Source organism: Hemicordylus capensis, chromosome 5 (genome assembly GCF_027244095.1).
Source record: "Hemicordylus capensis ecotype Gifberg chromosome 5, rHemCap1.1.pri, whole genome shotgun sequence".
In the NCBI taxonomy this organism is placed as follows: domain Eukaryota; kingdom Metazoa; phylum Chordata; class Lepidosauria; order Squamata; family Cordylidae; genus Hemicordylus; species Hemicordylus capensis.
Genome location: NC_069661.1, coordinates 163,081,811 through 163,103,099, shown reverse-complemented (window position 1 = coordinate 163,103,099; position 21,289 = coordinate 163,081,811). Strand labels below are relative to the sequence as shown.

General features: G+C 47.1%; 1 protein-coding gene across 3 annotated transcripts in view; it reads left to right on the top strand.

Annotated features, from left to right (window-relative positions):
- MAPK11 (mitogen-activated protein kinase 11) overlaps positions 1-13,083 on the top strand; it is a 74,140-nt gene extending 61,057 nt beyond the window's left edge. For all 3 annotated transcript variants that reach the window (XM_053256454.1, XM_053256451.1, XM_053256452.1), the window contains one exon: positions 12,227-13,083. In XM_053256454.1, the coding sequence (XP_053112429.1) occupies positions 12,227-12,247 (21 nt within the window). In that variant the 3' untranslated portion in view covers positions 12,248-13,083. The remainder of the gene's footprint in view (positions 1-12,226) is intronic.
- The last annotated feature ends 8,206 nt before the right edge of the window (positions 13,084-21,289 follow it).

Genomic DNA, 21,289 nt, shown 5'->3' with positions numbered 1-21,289 from the left:
TTAAAGTCTCATTTTGTATGCATGAGTCTGTTCTAGTCAATATTGTCTGTTTTAATAATACAGATCTCAACTGTTCCTGGAATTCAGATTTAAAAATTGAATGAAGACAGATACTTCCAAACCAGCAATCTCTATTGCACAGATGTTGTTGTTAAAAGTGTTTCTATAGCACTTTTGGACAAAAATCATTCTCAGAGCAGTTTATAACAAAATGAGTGAAAACATTCCCTGTCTACAAAGGACAGGGTTAGTGTCTACAAAGGAGACACTTGCAACAGACATTAAGAAGGATGCCATCCTGGGATGAATAGGGACAGTTGCTATCCTGCTGCCTAAATATAAGAGAGCCACCGCAGATAATCTCTCTAGCTGACATCCAAAATAATGTAGCACTGGTGCTACAGGACATGTTTCAGCTCATTGATGGTCTTCTCATGAGCTGAAAAAAAGAGCTCCCTGGTCTGGGCTTCTCTTTTCTTGCCTTCTTCTTAGCCCCTGGAAAGCTGAAGAACAGGCTGCCCCAGTAGTCCTTTTGGGTGAGTGCTGGTCTCTGTTGGAGCTGATAGTCTGAGCTCCCTGGCCTTGGGTGTCTTTCTGCCTCCCCTCAGAGCATCCAGAGCTTCAAGTAGCCCCTGGGAAGGTGGGAAAGGGGCTGCCTTTATTGTATCTTTTCTGCCACTTCTCTGCCACTTTTCTACATGAGACTCTAGTTAATACGGTTAGTTAAGATTTTTATTGCCTTCTCGTCTTGCCTAACCAATCTTTTTTCTTTTCCTGTATCCCATTATCCCAAAATAAATCTGTTTGTCTTATCCTCATTTTCCAAACCAAAACTTTGAAAAAATTTATTATGTAATGAACTTTACAGAAAGCCATGCCGATTCCCCACGTTAGTCCAAAAGTGTTTAGCTAGTATTCTGGAATAGTCAATAAGACTACTGCTGATCTTTGATCATAATAAATTGAATTGAATTATTAACACACTGTGCACAGAATGTGGTGCACTGGGGGATTTCCCTGGAGGATTTCCCCAGGGGAAGGGCACTTTAGGGTCCCATCTCTGTGTCAGCCCACACTGACACACAATCCTAGCAGCTGGAGCCAGGCTTTGGCGCTGGGTTTGGCGCCACAGCACCATCAGGATCTGTGCAGATCCCGGCAGTTCTCACAGGCAACCAGTCCAGGCTAGGCTGCTTGTGAGAATAGCCTCAACATGTTTTGTTTGCATTTCTCTAAGATTCTGTAGGGAAATGCCCCTCGCCCAGCTTTAAAGAATTTTGTGCTCTTCTTCCCACCACTCCCATAGCTTAAGATGCAGAGGCAATGCTTTGAAATTAAGGGAGAACTTCCATAGGTTCAGAAAATTTATTAGGTTCTAGCACCCAGGTCCTAAATTTTTACGATAGGAGTTGAAAAGTTTTATCATGCATCTCTATAGTAATATACAAAGACTGGTATTATACATGTTCAGAAAGAACATTTTTGTGCCCTTAATACTATCTTCTTTTCCACCCATCTGCAAAAGGTCTTAAGGGGGAGAGGCTGTTCTTGAAGCGTAGATGCTCCATTTTCAGCAGTGTGCCTGTTGTCTTGTGTACAAAGAACTATTCACATAACAGTAGGGTTGTGTATCCAACAGATCATTAAAATAAAATAGCCATGGTTGACAACTAGACTTGTGTTGCGATAGTCCTATGAGAAAGATTGTACATGCTTAAGAAGTTTGAGAAATTGCAGTGCTCTGCAATGTTGTGTAACTGCTAATGGAATATTAGCAGTTGTGTAAATGCTAATGGGCTGCATGAGGCATAACAGATTGAAGCTGAATCCAAGCAAGATGGAGGTGCTCATTGTGGGGAAGGGGAATCTGAGGGATGAGTTAGATCTTCTTGTGCTGGATGGGGTTACCCTCCCCTAGAAGGAACAGGTAAACAGCTTGGGAGTGTTCTTGCATCCAGGTTACACCCTGGTATCTCTGGTGGAGGCTATGACCAGGAGTGCTTTCCATCAACTTTGGCTAATTCAACAGCTGTGTCCATTCCTTGAAGAGAAAAATATCAAAACAGTGGTGCATCAGCTGGTAATCTCCAGGCTTGACTATTGCAATGCGCTCTGCGTTGGGTTGCCTTTGTACGTAGTTCAGAAGCTTCAGTTAGTTCAAAATGTGGCAGATAGATTGGTCTCTGGGGCAACCAGGGAAGACCATATTATGCCTGTTTTAAAAACAGTTGCACTGGCTGCTGATCAGCACAAAGTGCTGGTTATTACCTTTAAAGCCCTGAATGGTTTGGGTTCAGGCTACCTTAGAGATCCCTATCACACATTGCGGTCATCTGGAGAGGTCAGTCTCCAGTTACGACCAGTACGTCTGGTGGCGACTCGGAATTGGGCCTTCCCTATAACTGCTCCTGGTCTATGCAATGCACTCCTGGCAGATATCTGCAGTTGAGGCTCACTGTTGGATTTTAATCTTATCCAGAAAATACAACTTTGCCTGAGTTAGTCGATTAAAAGGGGTATCCATAAAAGAAATAGCTCTCGTAACTGGTTCGATCAAGACTGTATTACAGCAAAAAAAAAAAATAAAAAAATAAGGTCACTAAATTTAATTATTTTAGGCTCAATCCAAATGATGATCTAGCCCAAGAAATCTTGGAGATGAAGAAAAAATATAAATTGTTGATGACACAAAAAAAGAATGCAGAGATGAACGCAGCTTGGGAATGGCTTATTGCTGCAGCTAAACTGAAAGACTCCAGACGGTTTTGGGGAATTGTGTTGGCCAGTTTCAAGGGGGCTTTTTCTAGTCTGGGTGGTCATATTACCGCAGATATCTGGACCTTGCATTTCAGGACTTTATACGAAGACACGCTGTTTCAACCCTCTCCCTGTCCATATCATTTGGATAGTCTCCCTCCTTGGCCTCTGGTCTCGACACAGGCAATTACCAGTCTGATCTCACAGTTACAGTCAGGCAAGGCCCCCCGGTAAGGATTTGATCCCAGGGGAGCTTTTGAAAGTGGAAATCGACTGATGGGCCCCTGTTTTAGCCAAGCTTTTTACCTATATTCTTCGGGGAGCAATAAGGGCGAGGGCTACCCCTCCTGGTTCATCATTTTTAGGGTTGGGGGTGGCTGGGATAAGGCTTGGGTAAGATCTGTTTTGAATGTTTTGGAGTTTGTCCAGAGATTGGGAGATGGGAGGGCGTGTCCACTGGTCTCGGTGCAGCTATTCCAGTGGTGGTGGGGAATAGAAGAAGTTACGTTGACAGGTCAGCAGGCCATTGCAGGGGAAGGGTAGTCAGAAACTTAATAGCTGTTTCCCCTTCTGGCTGCCCTGCCAGCTCTTTGACCTTGGGGAGCAGTGCCAACAACCCACAGAACCTTGCCTTGCTCCTTTGTACTGCCAGGTCAGTCCAAAACAAATCTGAAATAATCTATGATTTGATCAGAGATGAAGGGGCTGACCTGGTGTGTATTACGGAGACTTGGTTGGGGGAGTCTAGTGGTCCAGTTTGGGCCCGGCTTCTCCCTCCAGGAGAAGGTAAGGTAAGGGAGTGTGGGCGTGGAGGTGGGGTAGCTGTGGTCTTTAAAGATAATATTTCCCTTACCAGGATCCCTATCAGAGTGTCTGATCATATTGAATGTTTGTATGTACGTTTTGGGACCAGGGATAGATTGGGACTTCTGTTGGTGTACCAATCATCCCACTGCCCAACAGAGTCCCTAACTGAGCTCGCAGACTTGGTCTTGGGTTTGGCGTTGGAGTCCCCCAGGCATATAGTGTTGGGGAACTTCAATATCCACTTCAAAACCAGGTTGTCTGGTGCAGTTCAGGAGTTCATAGCGGCCATGACAACTATGGGTCTATCCCAAGTGGCCTCTGGACCGACACATGTTGCTGGTCATACTCTTGATCTGATCTTTCATTCTGATCAGGGTGGTGTTCCGTGGTTGGGGACTCCTGTGATTTCCCCATTGTCATGGATGGACCACCATCTGGTTAAGGTCGGACTCACAGTTGCATCCCACCTCTGCAGGGGTGAGGGACCTATTAGAATGGTCCATCCAAAAAGGTTATTGGATCCAATAGGATTCCAAGAAGCCTTGGAAGGATTTAATGTTGGCCCTGCCGGCGATCTGGTTGATGCCCTGGTGGAGAATTGGAATAATCAGCTCACCAGGGCAATAGACGTGATTGCTCCTAAGCGTCCTTTCCAACCCGCTTCAAAAATGGCTCCTTGGTATATGGAAGATCTGCGGGAGCTGAAGCGGCAAGGTAGACGACTGGAGTGCAAGTGGAGGAAGACTCGCCTCGAATCCGACAGATTGCGACATAGAGTGCATTTAAAGATCTATGCTCTGGCTATACGTGCAGCAAAGAAGTGTTTCTTTTCTGCACTTATTGCTTCCGCAGGCTCTCGTCCAGTGGAGCTATTCAAGATTGTGAGGGGGCTAGTAGGGCCCCCTGCTCCCCTGAATTCAAATTTGGAACCATCAGCTGCCTGCTGCAACACTTTTAATGAGTTTTTTGTGGACAAAGTCTCTCGTATTCGGGTCGATCTAGATCTAGATTTAGACTCCACAGTTATCACAGTGTCAGATGCAGAGGTATCCATCAACTCCTCTTATGTGGTTAGACTGGATCAATTTCAGTTTGTGACTCCTGAGGATGTGGACAAGCTGCTCGGAATGGTGCGTCCTACCACCTGTCTGCTTGATCCTTGCCCAACATGGCTTATACTATCTGGCAAGGGGATTGTTGTGGAGAGCCTGGTGGCAATTATAAATACCTCTCTGAGAGAGGGCAGGATGCCTCCTTGTTTAAAGGAGGCAATTATTACACCTATTCTTAAGAAGCCTGCCTTGGACCCCTCGTTTAGTAGCTACAGGCCTGTCTTCAACCCCCCATGGTTGGGCAAGGTGATTGAGAGGGTGGTGGCCTCCCAGCTCCAGGCTTCCAGGCGGTCTTGAAGGAAACTGATTATCTAGACCCATTTCAAACTGGTTTTTCGGACAGTGGAGACTACCTCGGTCGGGCTGATGGATGATCTCCAATTGGGACTTGACAGAGGAAGTGTGACTCTGTTGGTCCTTTTGGATCTCTCGGTGGCTTTCGATACTATCAACCATAGTATCCTTCTGGAACGTCTGAGGGAGTTGGGGGTGGGAAGCACTGCTTGGCAGTGGTTCCACTCCCACCTTTTTGACAGATCCCAGATGGTGTCACTTGGAGACTGTTGCTTTTCAAAATCTGAGCTTTTATATGGGGTCCCTCAGGGCTCCATACTGTCTCCAATGCTTTTTAATATCTACATGCAACCGTTGGGAGAGATTTGGTGCTGGGTGTTATCAGTATGCTGATGACACCCAAATCTATTTCTCCATGTCAACATCATCAGGAGAAGGCATATCCTCCATGAATGCCTGCTTGGAAGCTGTAATGGGCTGGATGAGGGATAACAAACTGAGACTGAATCCAGACAAGACAGAGGTACTTATTGTGCGGGGTCGTCACTCAGGCAGCGATATTGATCTACCTGTTCTAGATGGGGTCACACTTCCTCAGAAGGAACAGGTACACAGTTTGGGAGTGCTTCTGGATTCACACCTTTCCCTGATTCCCCAGGTTGAGGCAGTGGCCTGTAGCGCTTTCTATCCGCTTCGGTTGATACACCAGCTGCGTCCGTTTCTTGAGGTTCATGATCTCAAAACAGTAGTACACTTGTTGGTAACCTCCAGACTTGATTACTGCAATGCGTTCTATGTGGGGCTGCCTTTGTATGTAACTGCAATTAGTACAAAATGCGGCAGCCAGGTTGGTCTCCGGGTCATCTCAAAGAGACCATATTACTCCTATATTACAGGAGTTGCACTGGCTGCCAATAAGTTTCTAGGCAAAATACAAAGTGCTGGTTATAACCTATAAAGCCCTAAACAGCTTAGGCTCACGGTACTTAATAGAGTGTCTTCTTCTGCATGATCCCCATCATCCACTGCGTACATCAGGGGAGGCTCGTCTGTGGCTACCTTCATGTCATCTGGTGGCCACCCAGGGACGGGCCTTCTCTGTTGTCGCCCTGAGACTTTGGAACATGCTTCCCATGGGAATAAGAGTCTCCCCCTCTCTAGCAGCTTTAAAAAAGTCTCTAAGGACTTATCTTTTTACCCAGGCCTTTTAGCTTTTTAACTTTGTAATTTTTTAACTTCTGGGTTATTTATTGATTTGTTTTAAGCTGTTTTTAATATTTAATTGATTTTAATGTTTTGTTTTTATTGTTTTTAAACTTGGGTTAGGGCAGTATAAAAATGCATTAAATAAATAAATAAATAAATTGATTGGGTGGGTTGTATCCCTGAGGACTGGAATACGGCCAATTTTTAAGAGCAGACAGCACTATAACCCCTCTAACTACTTCCCAATAAGTTTGTTGTGTATAATTAGTAAACTATACGCGAGGCATTTGTGCCTCAAACTTATTGATTGGGCAGAACAGAATTCCATTCTTAGAGAACAAGCCGGTTTTCTAACCAGCCGGTCTACAATGGACTAGGCCTTGGTTCTTTCCCATCTTGTAGAAAAGTTCTCTAACAAAAAAAATCCACTCTATATGTGGCTTTTATTGACCTTAAGGCCGCTTTTGATCAATTTCTAGGGCCCGCTGATGGAGCAAACTTGCAGTGACCTCCATAGAGCCACGACTACTACTTCTTATTCGTACATTGTATGAAAATATTCTACTAAGGGTCAAGCATGATAACAATAGGCACTTATCGGAGCCTGTCTCTTCACAGAAAGGGGTTAAATGGGATTGCATTTTGGCTCCCTTTTTATTTAACTTTTATATTATCTTTTTAATTCCTTACCTTTACGACCCTGCTTTCCACCAGCTTAAATTAGCAGGTAGACCTATCTCCATCTTATTGCGGCTTTGCGCTTGGAAGCAGGAATAATTACGATTGTGGCTCAGACATGGATGTGTACGGTTAATTATTGGCTTAAGCTCCATACTTCCGGTCTAGGCCTTGCTCCATTAGCTTTAGAGGATGAATTCCAGTCATCTTGGGAAAAGAAAGTCCAGGTTATTTTGGGTAATTGTGGCTTTTCAGACCAATTTTTACGATCTTTGGGTCCTGATGTAGCCAAAAAGATTCTCAAGCAGAGAGTCTTAGATATAGAGAAGCAAAGGGACCTAAGTTTGGTCTCTCCCAGGAATAGCTGTGGTAGCTTCTTAAATTACCCTTGCCCTGCAGCATATCTTACGCACTTGCCGAGCCAGCCCTAGGCCAGAGGAGAGCTTTTTCTCAAGCTCGGTTCAACGTTTTGCCCTCTGCAGTTTTAGAGGGAAGATACAAGAGGGTCCCTCTGAGGAATCGTTTATGCCCATGTGGCACAGGTGAGGTGGAGACAATTTCCCATGTTTTGCTTTCCTTTCTATAAAGCTATTCACTCCATCTGGATTGAGCCTTATCTAAAAAAAATGTCTGGGCCATTCATATGATTTTTACGTGGTTTATTTCTTAATGGATCATCATGTGGAGATTACCGGGAGAACAGCAAGATTTTGTGCAGTGGCTTGCAAAATAAGATGTGAACAAATTAGTTTTAATTTTCCTGTTTAATATGACACTGTATTGTTTAACAATTTTATTTGTATTTAACTGTTGTGTGCTGTGTTTTGGTCATGGACCATAAATAAAAATATTTATGTATATACTGTGTATGTAGGCTCACTGCTGGCCTTTAAGAGAGTCCTGAAAACCCATTTGTTTGGCCTGGGTTTCCAAGGTTTTAAAATTGTTTGGGGGTATTTTAATTGGTTTTAAATGGTTTTAAATTATGTTTATATTGTTTTAAGTAGTGTGTTTTAGATGGTGTTTGTTTTATGTCTTTTTAAATGCTGTGCACCACCCAGAGCCTTTGGATGGGACGGTCTGTAAATGTAATAAATAAATAAGTGACATACTCTGGGACACATTACATGGTTGCTCAATTTGCCATGCAATTTGTCAGCATCTTCCACTAGTGCAGGTGTGGGCAGTCTTGACCTCCAGCTGTTCTTGAACTAAAATTCCCAACATCCCCAGCCACAATTTATTGTGGGGGTTGTAGTTCAAAAGCAGCTGGAGGGCCAAGATTGCACACCCCTGTACTAGAGCAAGAACTAGTCTGGAACAGAAGGTCCTTTCTTTGTGCAACATTATTGTGCTAGATACTTGCACTAGCACAACTGCATTATGCTAGTGCAGTGATCTTCATTGTTTTTCAAGCTAGGGCCACTTTGGCAAAAAAACAAACCCTTCAACGTAGGAGCCATTTCTCACTGTATTGACCTTCACACAGTACAGCATTTTCCTCAGTGCTGGGAGGGCCCTTTTAAGAGAGACTCTGTCCACAGCTTTCAATATGGCACAGAGGCTCAAGAGGGCTCCATTTCCCTTAACTGAGTTTTCAGCACTGGACAAAGCCCAGCACTGCATAACGAGAATGTTCGTCTCCGCATAGTGGCAGGGGGACTGTGCAGAGTATTCTGCTTTGGCCAAAGCTGTTACTTCACACAAGCATAATTGTATTAGCCTGGGAGCCACACTTAGAGTTGAGGGGGGGCCCAGTGGCCCCCAGGCCTTACAATGGACACTGTGCTAGTTCAACACTAGTCTGGATGTAGGCCCATATAAGTAGGTATTTTCATTCATGTTTGTAAGAAGTTTATGTAGCCATAGGCTCACCCAACAGGCATGTTAGCAGGGGAAAATAGTATCTATATATATAATTCTCCTGGGTGTGCCCAGGAAAAATGCGTCCCGGCAGCCCAGCTGATTGGCTGGGCTGCAGGGGGAACCTGATTGGTCCTGGTGGCACACCCAGGAGAATTATGCGAGGCAGTGGCGGCCATGGCCGGGGAGCCAGGCAGTCCTAGCCGCAGAGGCGGGGTGGGTTGGGCCCGGCCATGGAGGCGAGGTGGCGGGCCTGGCGGCGGGACTCTGGGGCTGGCTGCCGGAGGAAAGAGCGTGCAACAGGAGCAGGTTGGGCCGGCGGGCGGAGCGCCGCCGCCGCCAGGAGGAAAAGGGGTGTGTGGAGGGAGGAGGAGGCCATGGCCGGGGAGACATGCAGCAGGTGGGCCCGGACACGGGGGCAAGCGGCGGCGGAGGGTTCAGCGGCTGCACAGGCAAGCGGCGGCAGCAGCAGCGGGCCTGGCTGGTGGCCCCACAGGCATGGCCGAGGATGCCAGAGGTGGCAGGCGGGCCCGGCAGCCGTGGAGCCAAGTGGCGGCGGCAGGCCTGGCCGGCAGCAAACAAGAGGCAGCATTGGGGGGCATGGCCAAAGATTGCAAGAGGCGCAGCCTGAGGGCAAGTGGCGGCGGAGGACCTGGCGGCCGTGGAGGCAGCATCCGCGGGCATGTCTGGGAGGCCAAAGATTGCAGGGGGCCCGGCTGTAGGGGCAAGCGGGGACAGAGGAGACGGTTGACAGGCGAGACTCAGCTTAGTCTCCCACACTGTATCAGCGGGGGAGAAAACTGAAGGGCTGGTGGGGAGGGGGAAGCCACGGAGAGCCAGACTGTGAGGAGAAACAAACACCAGCTCTCTCCCCCCACCCCGCCCAAGTACTACCTTGAAAAACATCGGTCCAACAGTAGCCACACTCAACACTAAAAACAAAAACAAAACCCCCAAGGACTTCTAGGGCAAACACAGGGGTAAGAGCTAGGGAGGAGAAAGATGTTCTGTGTGATTCCATAAAAACATTCAAAGAAACAAACACAAAAACCTGGGGGCTTTTAGAGACAACACTGGGGAAAGAGGTGAGGGAGATGGCAGGCGAGACAGTGGGGCAGAAGGCGGGGAGATGGCAGGCGAGACAGTGGGGCAGAAGGCGGGGAGATGGCAGGCAAGACAGTGGGGCAGAAGGCGGGGAGATGGCAGGCGAGACAGTGGGGCAGAAGGCGGGGAGATGGCAGGCGGGACAGTGGGGCAGAAGGCGGGGAGATGGCAGGCGAGACAGTGGGGCAGAAGGCGGGGAGATGGCAGGCGGGACAGTGGGGCAGAAGGCGGGGAGATGGCAGGCGGGACAGTGGGGCAGAAGGCGGGGAGATGGCAGGCGGGACAGTGGGGCAGAAGGCGGGGAGATGGCAGGCGGGACAGAGGGGCAGAAGGCGGGGAGATGGCAGGCGGGACAGAGGGGCAGAAGGCGGGGAGATGGCAGGCGGGACAGTGGGGCAGAAGGCGGGGAGATGGCAGGCGGGACAGTGGGGCAGAAGGCGGGGAGATGGCAGGCGGGACAGAGGGGCAGAAGGCGGGGAGATGGCAGGCGGGACAGAGGGGCAGAAGGCGGGGAGATGGCAGGCGGGACAGAGGGGCAGAAGGCGGGGAGATGGCAGGCGGGACAGTGGGTCAGAAGGCGGGGAGATGGCAGGCGGGACAGTGGGTCAGAAGGCGGGGAGATGGCAGGCGGGACAGAGGGGCAGAAGGCGGGGAGATGGCAGGCGGGACAGAGGGGCAGAAGGCGGGGAGATGGCAGGCGGGACAGAGGGGCAGAAGGCGGGGAGATGGCAGGCGGGACAGTGGGTCAGAAGGCGGGGAGATGGCAGGCGGGACAGAGGGGCAGAAGGCGGGGAGATGGCAGGCGGGACAGAGGGGCAGAAGGCGGGGAGATGGCAGGCGGGACAGTGGGGCAGAAGGCGGGGAGATGGCAGGCCGGACAGAGGGGCAGAAGGCGGGGAGATGGCAGGCGAGACAGTGGGGCAGAAGGCGGGGAGATGGCAGGCGGGACAGTGGGGCAGAAGGCGGGGAGATGGCAGGCGGGACAGTGGGGCAGAAGGCGGGGAGATGGCAGGCGGGACAGTGGGGCAGAAGGCGGGGAGATGGCAGGCGGGACAGAGGGGCAGAAGGCGGGGAGATGGCAGGCGGGACAGAGGGGCAGAAGGCGGGGAGATGGCAGGCGGGACAGTGGGGCAGAAGGCGGGGAGATGGCAGGCGGGACAGAGGGGCAGAAGGCGGGGAGATGGCAGGCGGGACAGAGGGGCAGAAGGCGGGGAGATGGCAGGCGGGACAGAGGGGCAGAAGGCGGGGAGATGGCAGGCGGGACAGTGGGTCAGAAGGCGGGGAGATGGCAGGCGGGACAGTGGGTCAGAAGGCGGGGAGATGGCAGGCGGGACAGAGGGGCAGAAGGCGGGGAGATGGCAGGCGGGACAGAGGGGCAGAAGGCGGGGAGATGGCAGGCGGGACAGAGGGGCAGAAGGCGGGGAGATGGCAGGCGGGACAGTGGGTCAGAAGGCGGGGAGATGGCAGGCGGGACAGAGGGGCAGAAGGCGGGGAGATGGCAGGCGGGACAGAGGGGCAGAAGGCGGGGAGATGGCAGGCGGGACAGAGGGGCAGAAGGCGGGGAGATGGCAGGCGGGACAGTGGGTCAGAAGGCGGGGAGATGGCAGGCGGGACAGAGGGGCAGAAGGCGGGGAGATGGCAGGCGGGACAGAGGGGCAGAAGGCGGGGAGATGGCAGGCGGGACAGTGGGGCAGAAGGTGGGGAGATGGCAGGCCGGACAGAGGGGCAGAAGGTGGGGAGATGGCAGGCGAGACACTGGGGCAGAAGGCGAAATTCTCACAACCAGCCAAATTCTCACAACACAACTCCAAAAAGTAAGTAAACTACCGCACAGAAGCTCTGTGCGGGTTCAGCTAGTTTTCTATATTTGGTGTGAAAGCACTCTGACCTTGATCCAACCGTCACATGCTACAACTGGTATGTAACAACTGGTGCTTCCTGATCTGACTGTACGACCCTATTCTCATTAAAAGATGCATCTAGCCAGTTAGTTGTAGATGTATCCAGCCTTGCTGTATAGAATGTAACATATATTGATGCCCATCAGCAAGACTATGACTTGAAGGCTGCTTGAGCACACAGGTTTATTTTACTGAATTTGTTCAGTGCTAATGAAATATGTTTATAGTGTTGGTATAGTCATAATTTGTGATGGTCAATACACCAACTCTTAGGTACAGTTACTAGCACAGCAATTCTGATTATCAGGTTCTTAGTAAAATGGAAAAAATATTCAAACTGTATAAAATATTACACTCTGTGTGTGTTTTATGTTTTATATATATTTCTTGAATTGTTTGTTTTGAATTCTTGAAGTTTGTGGCTTCAGAGTTTGTCATCTTAATTAGCAATATTTTGTAGCAAAATACTTTATACTCATTGTGCTTTCTCTTTCTCTTTTAAAGAGCTTACATATGAAGAAGTAATAAGCTTCAAACCACCTGATTTAAAGATGGATAGCCTTGAAATTGAACAATAAATCCAAAGAGCATATGTTTTTGCCTTGCTGTACCATGAAGACTATTAAGCACATAGCATTGTAATTTAATGTCATATGCCACAAACATAGATTTTACTATCCAAAGATCTTGGAAAAGCAAACAATGCTGAAGAAAAATGTTGCCTGTGGGCCTGTTTTGCCTTCTACTACGAATGTAATAATTACAGAACATTAAGAACTGCTTCATTCTGACAAATGATGCACTGAGCTTTTTTAACTGTGTCTTCTCTGCATGTCCCATTTTATTGCTCGTGATGCCAAAAATGAAGGCGATTTTTTTGTATTATTTTAGAGTTGTACAATTAAAGCATGAATGTGTGAAACAATAGTCCATACAGGCAACTTGTTTTTAAGACTTACCTTAATTCTGTATTATTTTGCTTTTTAAAAAAATTATAGTTTGTGCCTTTAAGAAAAAGGGCCGCTGTAGCAAGTTAGGCATAATAAGTAGTCATATCTGTAATTGTTTCATGAACATGATAGGAGTTTGAGTGATTTAAGCATCAGTCCATAAATGTTGTTTTCTGATGTCATTAAAGTCTGTCATCACTTTTTATGTAGCCGTAGAACAGTGCAGAGCAGTTTTATTCGTGACCCACCAAAGTGGTCCACTGTTGTGCCAAGCGTAAATGTGGAATTTAGTTCAGGTTTGAGTACTTTTTGAAGATCTAGCTCTTCACAAGAGCACTTTCTCTGTATGTTGGAGTGCCTGTCTTCCTTATCCTTTCTCTCCTCCTCCTCAATAAAATGTTTTGAAAACAATGTATATTCTCTTGTGAGTTTGACCACCACAATCAGTTTAAACTAAGCAAACAACATATGAATGCTACAAATAGCTGTACATGAGTTGAAACAGGAAATTCTTGGGAGAAATCTTCTAACCTGAAATACATTAAACATATGGCAAATCTATTACCTTATGTTGGGAATGAGTATATACATAGTCTTTGTTCTTGCCACTGATTAATTATATGTATATCTGGGTATGGCTTGGGATAAAATTTAGAATGTTCGTGTCAATCATCAGTTCTGTAGACTGGTCAGTTTATATTTCTTACTGGACGCTTGAGAATGTTAGTTTTTCTGTTAGGATGATCTTTCATTCTGAGCAGGACTGTTATTTATTATTAGGTAATCGTTAAGTAATAAACCTTAGTAACTTTGTTCAATAAACTTAACAAGCTGTAGTTTCTGCTCTTTTGTACTCTGCTTACACAGGGTTACAGGCCCAGAGTGCTGGAAATAATAAAATAGGCAATAAGAAGTTTATGAACAAGAAATGGCTACTTACGAGTCTACAAAGACGCATCCGGTTGTAGAGATGCTGAGTGATACAAACTATAGAAGTTGATCATTTAAGTAAATATGTGCCTAAATACTCTTGGGCTGTCTTTTGTACTGGAAGAACAGAGACCATTATAGAGTGGAAGAGGGTAGCAGGCATGGGATGCTGCAAACATGCAGGCCATGGGGCATATCTCCTTAACTGTAAGTGATAAATTGATATATCCTATAGAAAATAAGAAAACCACTAGAGAAATGTGGGAGAGATTGATGGAGGGTTTTCAACAGAAAATAATAATAATCTTGTTAGCTGCCCCATAATAAATTGTTCTCTAGGTGGCTCACAACAGAGGATTAATACATAAATGAAAACACACAACACATTAAATCATAACAGACAAAAAAGTAAAAATAAAATACAAAATACAATACAATTTAAAAGGCCTGGGTGAACAAAAAGGTCTTTACCTAGCTTCTAAAAGAACAAAATGATGAAGCCAGGCAAACCTCACTGGAGAGGCTCTTCCATAAATGGGGTGCAACCTCCGAAAAGGCCCTCTCCCTGGTAGCCACCTGCCTCACCTCATTTGGCAGGGGCAGAGGAGGGCCTCTGAAGAAGATCTTAAGGTATGCGTAGGGAGATATGGGGCACGGAGCTCTCTCAAGTAGCCCGATCCCAAGCCATTTAGGGCTTTAAAGGTTAAAAACAGCACTTTGAATTGGGCTCAGAAACGGATTGGGAGGAGAGCTGGTCTTGTGGTAGCAAGCATAGCTAAGCAGGGTCCACCCTGGTTGCATATGAATGGGAGACTAGATGTGTGAGTACTGTAAGATGTTCCCCTTAGGGGATGGAGCCACTCTGGGAAGCGCATCTAGGTTCCAGGTTCCCTCCTTGGCATTTCCAAAATAGAATAGAAGCTGCTGCCAGTCTGTGTAGACAATATTGAGCTAGATGGACCTATGGTCTGACTCAGTATGTGGCAGCTTCCTATGTTCCAGTGCAGAAAACTATGACCAGTCAAGACTCTCATGCTAAAGTTGTGCAACAAAGGTTCAGAGGAAGAGAAAAATTACAGGAGCACATAGGCTCTTGGGAGTGTTGAAAGAATTAGAAGAGCAAGAGATCAGATTACCCGAATCAGCCGAAACTGGGCTCTTGCTAAATACTTTGCCTAAGCATTATGAAAGTAGTATTAACTTTCTGCAAATAAAGGAGAACGTGACTTTAAGTTTTGTAAAAGAACGTTTGTTGGAGTTTGATCTGAGAAAACAAAAAGGGAAGAAAAAGTCCAAAATTAGGCTCATAAACTTAATAATAGCAGGCAATGTTTTGTGTGCAGAAGTACTTCACATTTAAATGTGAAGTCCTAACAGAGGACAGAAAAACAACTTCCAAGAGAGGAAGAAAAATAAGGATAAATCTCTGAAAGGTGGATTTTTTTTAATAAACAGACGTCGGCATGTGAAAATGAAAGTAAAGGGGGGAAAGATGCGAGATGTGTACTGTAAGATAAATTATTTGCAGAATTAATACAAACCAGATTAAAAAGATATCTGTAGATAGTGGAGCAACTTCACATTTCTTTAACATTCTACCAGATTTCTCAAACATTAAACATTCTCAAACTATAAAGTTGAAATATTATTGGCAAATGGTCAGTCAATTTCTGCACAAGGAAAATGCACAGTTCTTCTAAAATGTAATGTTGGAGCAGGTGAAATAAATGAAATAAGTATTCCAGAAGCCTGTTATGTGCCATGGTTGCAAAATAATTTGAGTGTGAAAACAGTTAAAAAGGAGACCAGGAGGAGGAGGGAAGAGCTGGTCTTGTGGTAGCAATTATGACTTGTCTCCTTAGCTAAGCAGGGTCTGCCCTGGTTGCATATGAATGGGAGACTAGAAGTGTGAGCACTGTAAGATATTCCCTTCAGGGAATGGAGCCACTTGGGGAACAGCAGAAGGTTTCAAGTTCCCTCCCTGGCTTCTCCAAGAAAGGGCTGAGAGATATTCCTGCCTGCAACCTTGGAGGAGTTGCTGCCAGTCTGTGAAGACAATACTGAGCTAGATAGACCAATGGTCTGACTCAGTATATTGCAGCTGCCTAAGTTCTTAAGGAGCTGTAGAATAGCTTTTCAAAGAAATTGCTGTTTTGTGTTTTAAGAAGGAGAATTATTACTTAGACTATGTTAAAATATGAGTAGCTTTGAGGTTAATTTTAGAAGAGAGTTGGGAAATGTAGCAAGCGACTGTGTACCACAAGGACTGCATAACCTTATGGCATCATAGGGTGCGTCATCGAAGTGAAGATAGCATCTTCAAGCTTCATTTTACACAGTCATATTAAACATATTTGCATTGAGATGTCACTAAACCCCAATCCTGGGCATGTTTTCTTAGAATTAAACATCACTATATTCAATGGGGTTTACTTCCAAGTATGTGTACTTAGAACTGCAGTCTTTCTCAATTGAATATATTATGTTCTCTTCCATGTAAGTGCCCCCTCCTGCATGCACCAAAAGGAGAGTGTGAAGGAATGATAGTGTCCCTACATATTGTGTTGTCTTACCTTTTTATTATTATTTACTACCTTGACTGACGCAGAACACCTGTGCACTAGTAGATTGCTCTTCTGGCCCCAACCCTCACCTGAGCTCTGCTCATCCTCGCTTTTTTCTCTTTCCTCCCCATCCCCTCTTTTTTCTTTCTTTCTTTCTTCCTCCCCCTTCCCCTCCAGCCCCTCATCCCTTCCTTCTGGCAGCCCCGTCCCCATCCTCTCATTGTGTGAAAACTTTTCCTCGGGGCACACGGTTCTTTTCCGGTCCTTGTTGCCCATGCCAGCTCTCAGCAATGCTAAGATGCTCTCGCAGAGGCTGGCTGTGCTGTAGGTGCTGGCGCTGGGCTGACCGGGCGCTGCTGCTGCCTCCTCCTCTTCCACTATCGGCCCCTTAGAGCATCACTGCCACTACTGCCTCGGCTCCAACATGGCAGCTGCTGAGAGTGAATTTTCCTGAGAGTGTGTGTGTGTGTGAGCAAGAGAGAGCGTGCGCACTCCCGTAGTGCCCTAATTGGTTTAGCACTCTGAGGGCAGAGCTTGCCACATACCACCTAAGGCTTTTATATGTATAGAATTTTCAATTTGTTATATTTTGCTGTAGAACAAAAATAGGTGAACCAAATCCCTACATATAACAAATTTCATTGCAAATAATCTGAATTGTTACATTATAGATATAAAGGAGATTAGTAATACATCACTTCCCATTTTCCCAAACTTATAACAGGAAATACTTAAACAGTATCAAAGCAATAATGATGAACTTATAGTCACACCTACTAAGTTTATCATTAGGCAACAATAACTAAAACAATGTTATGTATAGAATTTGTATAGTTATTTTTAGTGTGTTAGCTTGCGTTGACTAGTTAAGCATGCATATCTGTGTGTATTTCTGAGGCTCCACTCTCTTGTAGGGGTGTGCACAAAACTGGTTTGGGTGGTTCGGTTTGAATTCGAACCCAACTCAAACCGGTTGAAAAAGGGTTTTAAAAGGGTTTATATATAGGGTATGATTTTCTAAAGATGTTTCCATTACAATGGAATTTTTCTCAACTGAGAAGAGAAGAACTGTTAAAAAAAATACACAAATGTTCCTAAAAAACAAACAAACCCATGAACACCACCATCTTGGGGCTTCTGGGGGGGACTTCTGGCCCAACGTGGCTTGCCCCAAACCCACTTTGGGCTGCCCAGGCCTCCCCACCTCCCATACCAGTAAAAATGGAACCCTCCACTCCTAGCCCCCCTTCCTGCAGCCTCTGCCACCAGCACTGTGCCCCACCCCACCCTCCCTCCCTGGGTAAAGGATTTGTTAAAGAGAACTCTCCTCTTCTCCCCCCCCCCCCCCGCAGCTACTGCTGCCAACATGCAACAGCAGTTCTTAAAAAAAACACAATAGGGGGGCTTTCTCCTCACCCCCACCCCCACTCTTGCTGCAGCTGCCACTGCTGCACCCTGGGCAAAAGGGGAAAGTTTTCCCTCAATCCCCCTTTCTGCAGCCTACAGCTGCCAATGCATAGCAGCATTTTTTGCAAAAATCCTTTTTGCCTATGGGCAGCAAAAAGGCTAATCCACTCTGGTTCCCTGGACGCCTTAGCCTCCTTGAGGCCAAGGGCATCACTTGCAGCGGATGTTCACACACCAACACTGACTCTATCACTGCAGTAACATTGGAGCCATTGTCTGTCACAATGCAGCCCCATCTGAGATGTGGCAACCCACCTATCCACTCCTCAGTTTAGTGGCTGAGTACGGCTGCCACTTGGTGTGCTTGACATCCAAGATCTCCATGTGCAAGACGGCCACCTGAGCCAAAATTTGGTGTGGGACAGGCTGGAGCCAGAGGCAGCACCGGAGGTCCCCTCTCTCTCCGGGCCCCACCAGTGAGCAGTTAGGGCCAGGAAAGCAGCGTGGATTCCACTCAAATTGTTCCAGATCAGTGGTGAAATGCATGCTGGTGCAAGGCAATGCTGCATGCAGCGCCACGGACATGAGCTCCCTGCATCTCGCATACAGGGAGGTAACCACAGTCTGGCTGAACATGATTCTTGAGAGGATTGTGTATTCGGGCACAAGCATCTGGATAATCCTGCAGAAGCCGGGGTTCTCAACCATCTGAAAAGGTTGATTGTCAGTGGCCATGATCTCCCCTATGAGGCGGGTGAGGAGATGTGGATCCACATGTCCAGGACGCTTCTTCCCTGACTCCTGTGTCTACTGCTTGATGGGCAACATGCCCTGCTTCAAGGAAGCCTTCACCCAGTCCTTGTCAGCACTAGTCACAGGCACACTAGCATTACCAGTGGAGACAAGGGGATCTAGGTGATGACGACACATGTGTAACGACATGAAGGTTGTCCCCAGATGCCTGGCATCCTCCCCCGACTGACCTGTGCTCTGCAGTGAACACAGCAAGCAGTGGTTGCGATTTCAAAATGCTGCCAAACATCATTGCTCTGGGTGGTCACTGACATCCATTGGTGACAGTGGACCTATTGGGCCCGTTGGTTGCCCACCACCATCACCAACCCCCCCCTTACACCCTGTGTGTCAGAAAACATGCCTGGCTTTGGTTGAGGGGGCACCTCCATCTCAGCAGCAGACCCTTCCTCCTCAGACTGGGCCACGGAGGACCCAGAACTAGACTCCACCACAACCTGGGCATCATGGGGGGGGGGGGACTGAGTGGTGAGAGGAGCATGGGGGTGCAGAAGAGAGGGACAGTCTAGCTGCACTCTCAGTCATCGAGCCCCACCTCTGCCACGGAAGCAGTTTCCCTGGCAGGAGAGCCCCCGCACTGCCAGGCTCCGCACGGGGCAGTAGCATTGGTGGTGTACCTGGACCGGGCTCAGCAGCAGCAGGCTCCTCTGCATAGGATAGCCTTTGCACCACCACCTCGCTGGGTGCAAAGAATTCACCAATGGGGACCTGTAGGATCTTGTGTCATCTTCTCTGCCCCCCTCCGGCCTCCCACACCAGCTGGGACACCCCTCCCTCCTCTGCCTGACACCCTGCTACAAGCCTTGCTCATAACATGGTGCTCAGACATCTTCCCAATTCCTGGGGGCTTTTAGAAGAAAAATAGAAAAACTTTGTGGGGGAGTCTTAAAAACCCTAACCCAAAACACCTGAACCAAAACACCTACCCACCCACTCCACTCCACAAGTTCAACAAGTTCAATATTGTTTTAAAATTTAAAATTTTAATGTTTTAACATTTTGCGGTCATTTATTTTAACCCATGTTTTAATTTTGTTGTTTTTGTTTTAACAAATGTTTTAACTTTTCTGTTATTTTTTGTTGTAAACCGCCCAGAGATGTAAGTTTTGGGTGGCATACAAATATGTTAAATATAAATAAATAAATAAATAAATAAACACACACCACAATAAAATTGTGGGGGGATGGGTGGGATTAGGGGAACTGGGGAACCTGCAAAAATAAGAAACAACCTGTAAAAAACAGCACAGAAAAAATACCTCCCCCAAACCCAACCAAGCAGGCCCTATTTAATAAACACTAAGGACAAAGGGGACACCAAAGGGGACACCGTCTTATTCATTTATTATTTCTCTGTGTAAACCGCCCTGAGCCATTTTTGGAAGGGTGGTATAGAAATCGAACAAATAATATATCCCGCTCTTCCTCCAAGGAGCCCAGAGCAGTGTACTACATACTTAAGTTTCTCCTCACAACAACCCTGTGAAGTAGGTTAGGCTGAGAGAGAAGTGACTGGCCCAGAGTCACCCAGCTAGTATCATGGCTGAATGGGGATTTGAACTCGGGTCTCCCTGGTCCTAGTCCAGCACTCTAGCCACTACACCACGCTGGCTACTTCCAGCAATCCCTTACCCCCTCGTTGTCCTGAAATCTTCTTCCCCAGATGCGGCACACACACACACACACAGGCCGGGGGTGGGGGAACCGCAACCAGTGGCAGCAGCACAATCACCTGGGGCGGGGTGGGGGGACAGCTGTGAGCTACCCACCCAAAGTAACAAATAAGTAAACACTGAGTGAAATAAAATAAAACGCTGAGGGAAAAGTTTGGGAAACTTCTGGGGGAAAGGTGAGGGGGAAAGGCGGCAGAGCCCAGGCCTGTGGGACAGGAAGAGGCAGCTGCTGGCTGCTGCTGGAGCAAGCAATAGGGTTAGTGGGGGTGGGGGGAAGTGCCTGCTCCAGAGAGAAACAGCAAAAATAAAAAATAAAAATAAAAATCCACCCATCCAAAATAGAATGAAAGGAAGGGAGTGGGGCTGAGGCTGGGGACAGACTCAACCCAGCCCAGAAAAACAAAAGTGGCCAGTCAGTCAGCAAAAAGGAGGGGTGGGGGTGATTTTTTAAAATGGGTCAAAGGCCTGTGGCTGCCCTTGCAGTGGCTAGCTGGGCAGAGCAGGAGGAGACACACACTTAAAAATCGAAAAGGGAAAGCACAGCAGCCACACACACACACAGCCAGGAAAAATTACTTTTAAAAAGAAGTGGAGTTGGGGGAGGGAAGCCAGAAAAACAAGCAGGTCAGGCAGGAAAGACCTCACCAACATAGCAGCAGCAGCAGCAAGACCAGACCAGAGAGACACCTCCACAGCCAAAAAAGCAGTAGCTGCCAGGCATCTCTCTTTCTCACCTCAGCAAAGAGTGCTTTTCTAAGCCCAGGGCTTGCCTTTAAATAGAAGCTGAATTTTCCTCCTGGAGACCGCCCGCCACCTTGACCTCCCCCAGCGCCAATAGGGTGCCAGTTCTCTGTTTGGAACCAGGCTCTGTTGGGTTCAAACTTGGACTGGCATTGCCAATTCAATGCCCTGTTTGATCTGAGTTTGAACCTTTGAACTGAACCAGTTTGCATTCGAACCTGTTTGCATATCCCTACTCTCTTGGATTCAGACAGAGTTCTGGTAATGGTCTTAAATTTATTTCTACATACTTGCCAGATCCTTAAAGGGAGCTACTACTTTGAGTTGATCATCTTTCCTAACAGAATTTACTACAGTTGCTACTGGTGAGCCACAAAAGGAGAAAACACTACACACAAAAACACATTCAAATACTGACTCTGCATTTGTGAGGAGATGTGGTGAGTGTACTGCTAGAATAATTGCTAGAAAATGACTGTTAATTTTAAA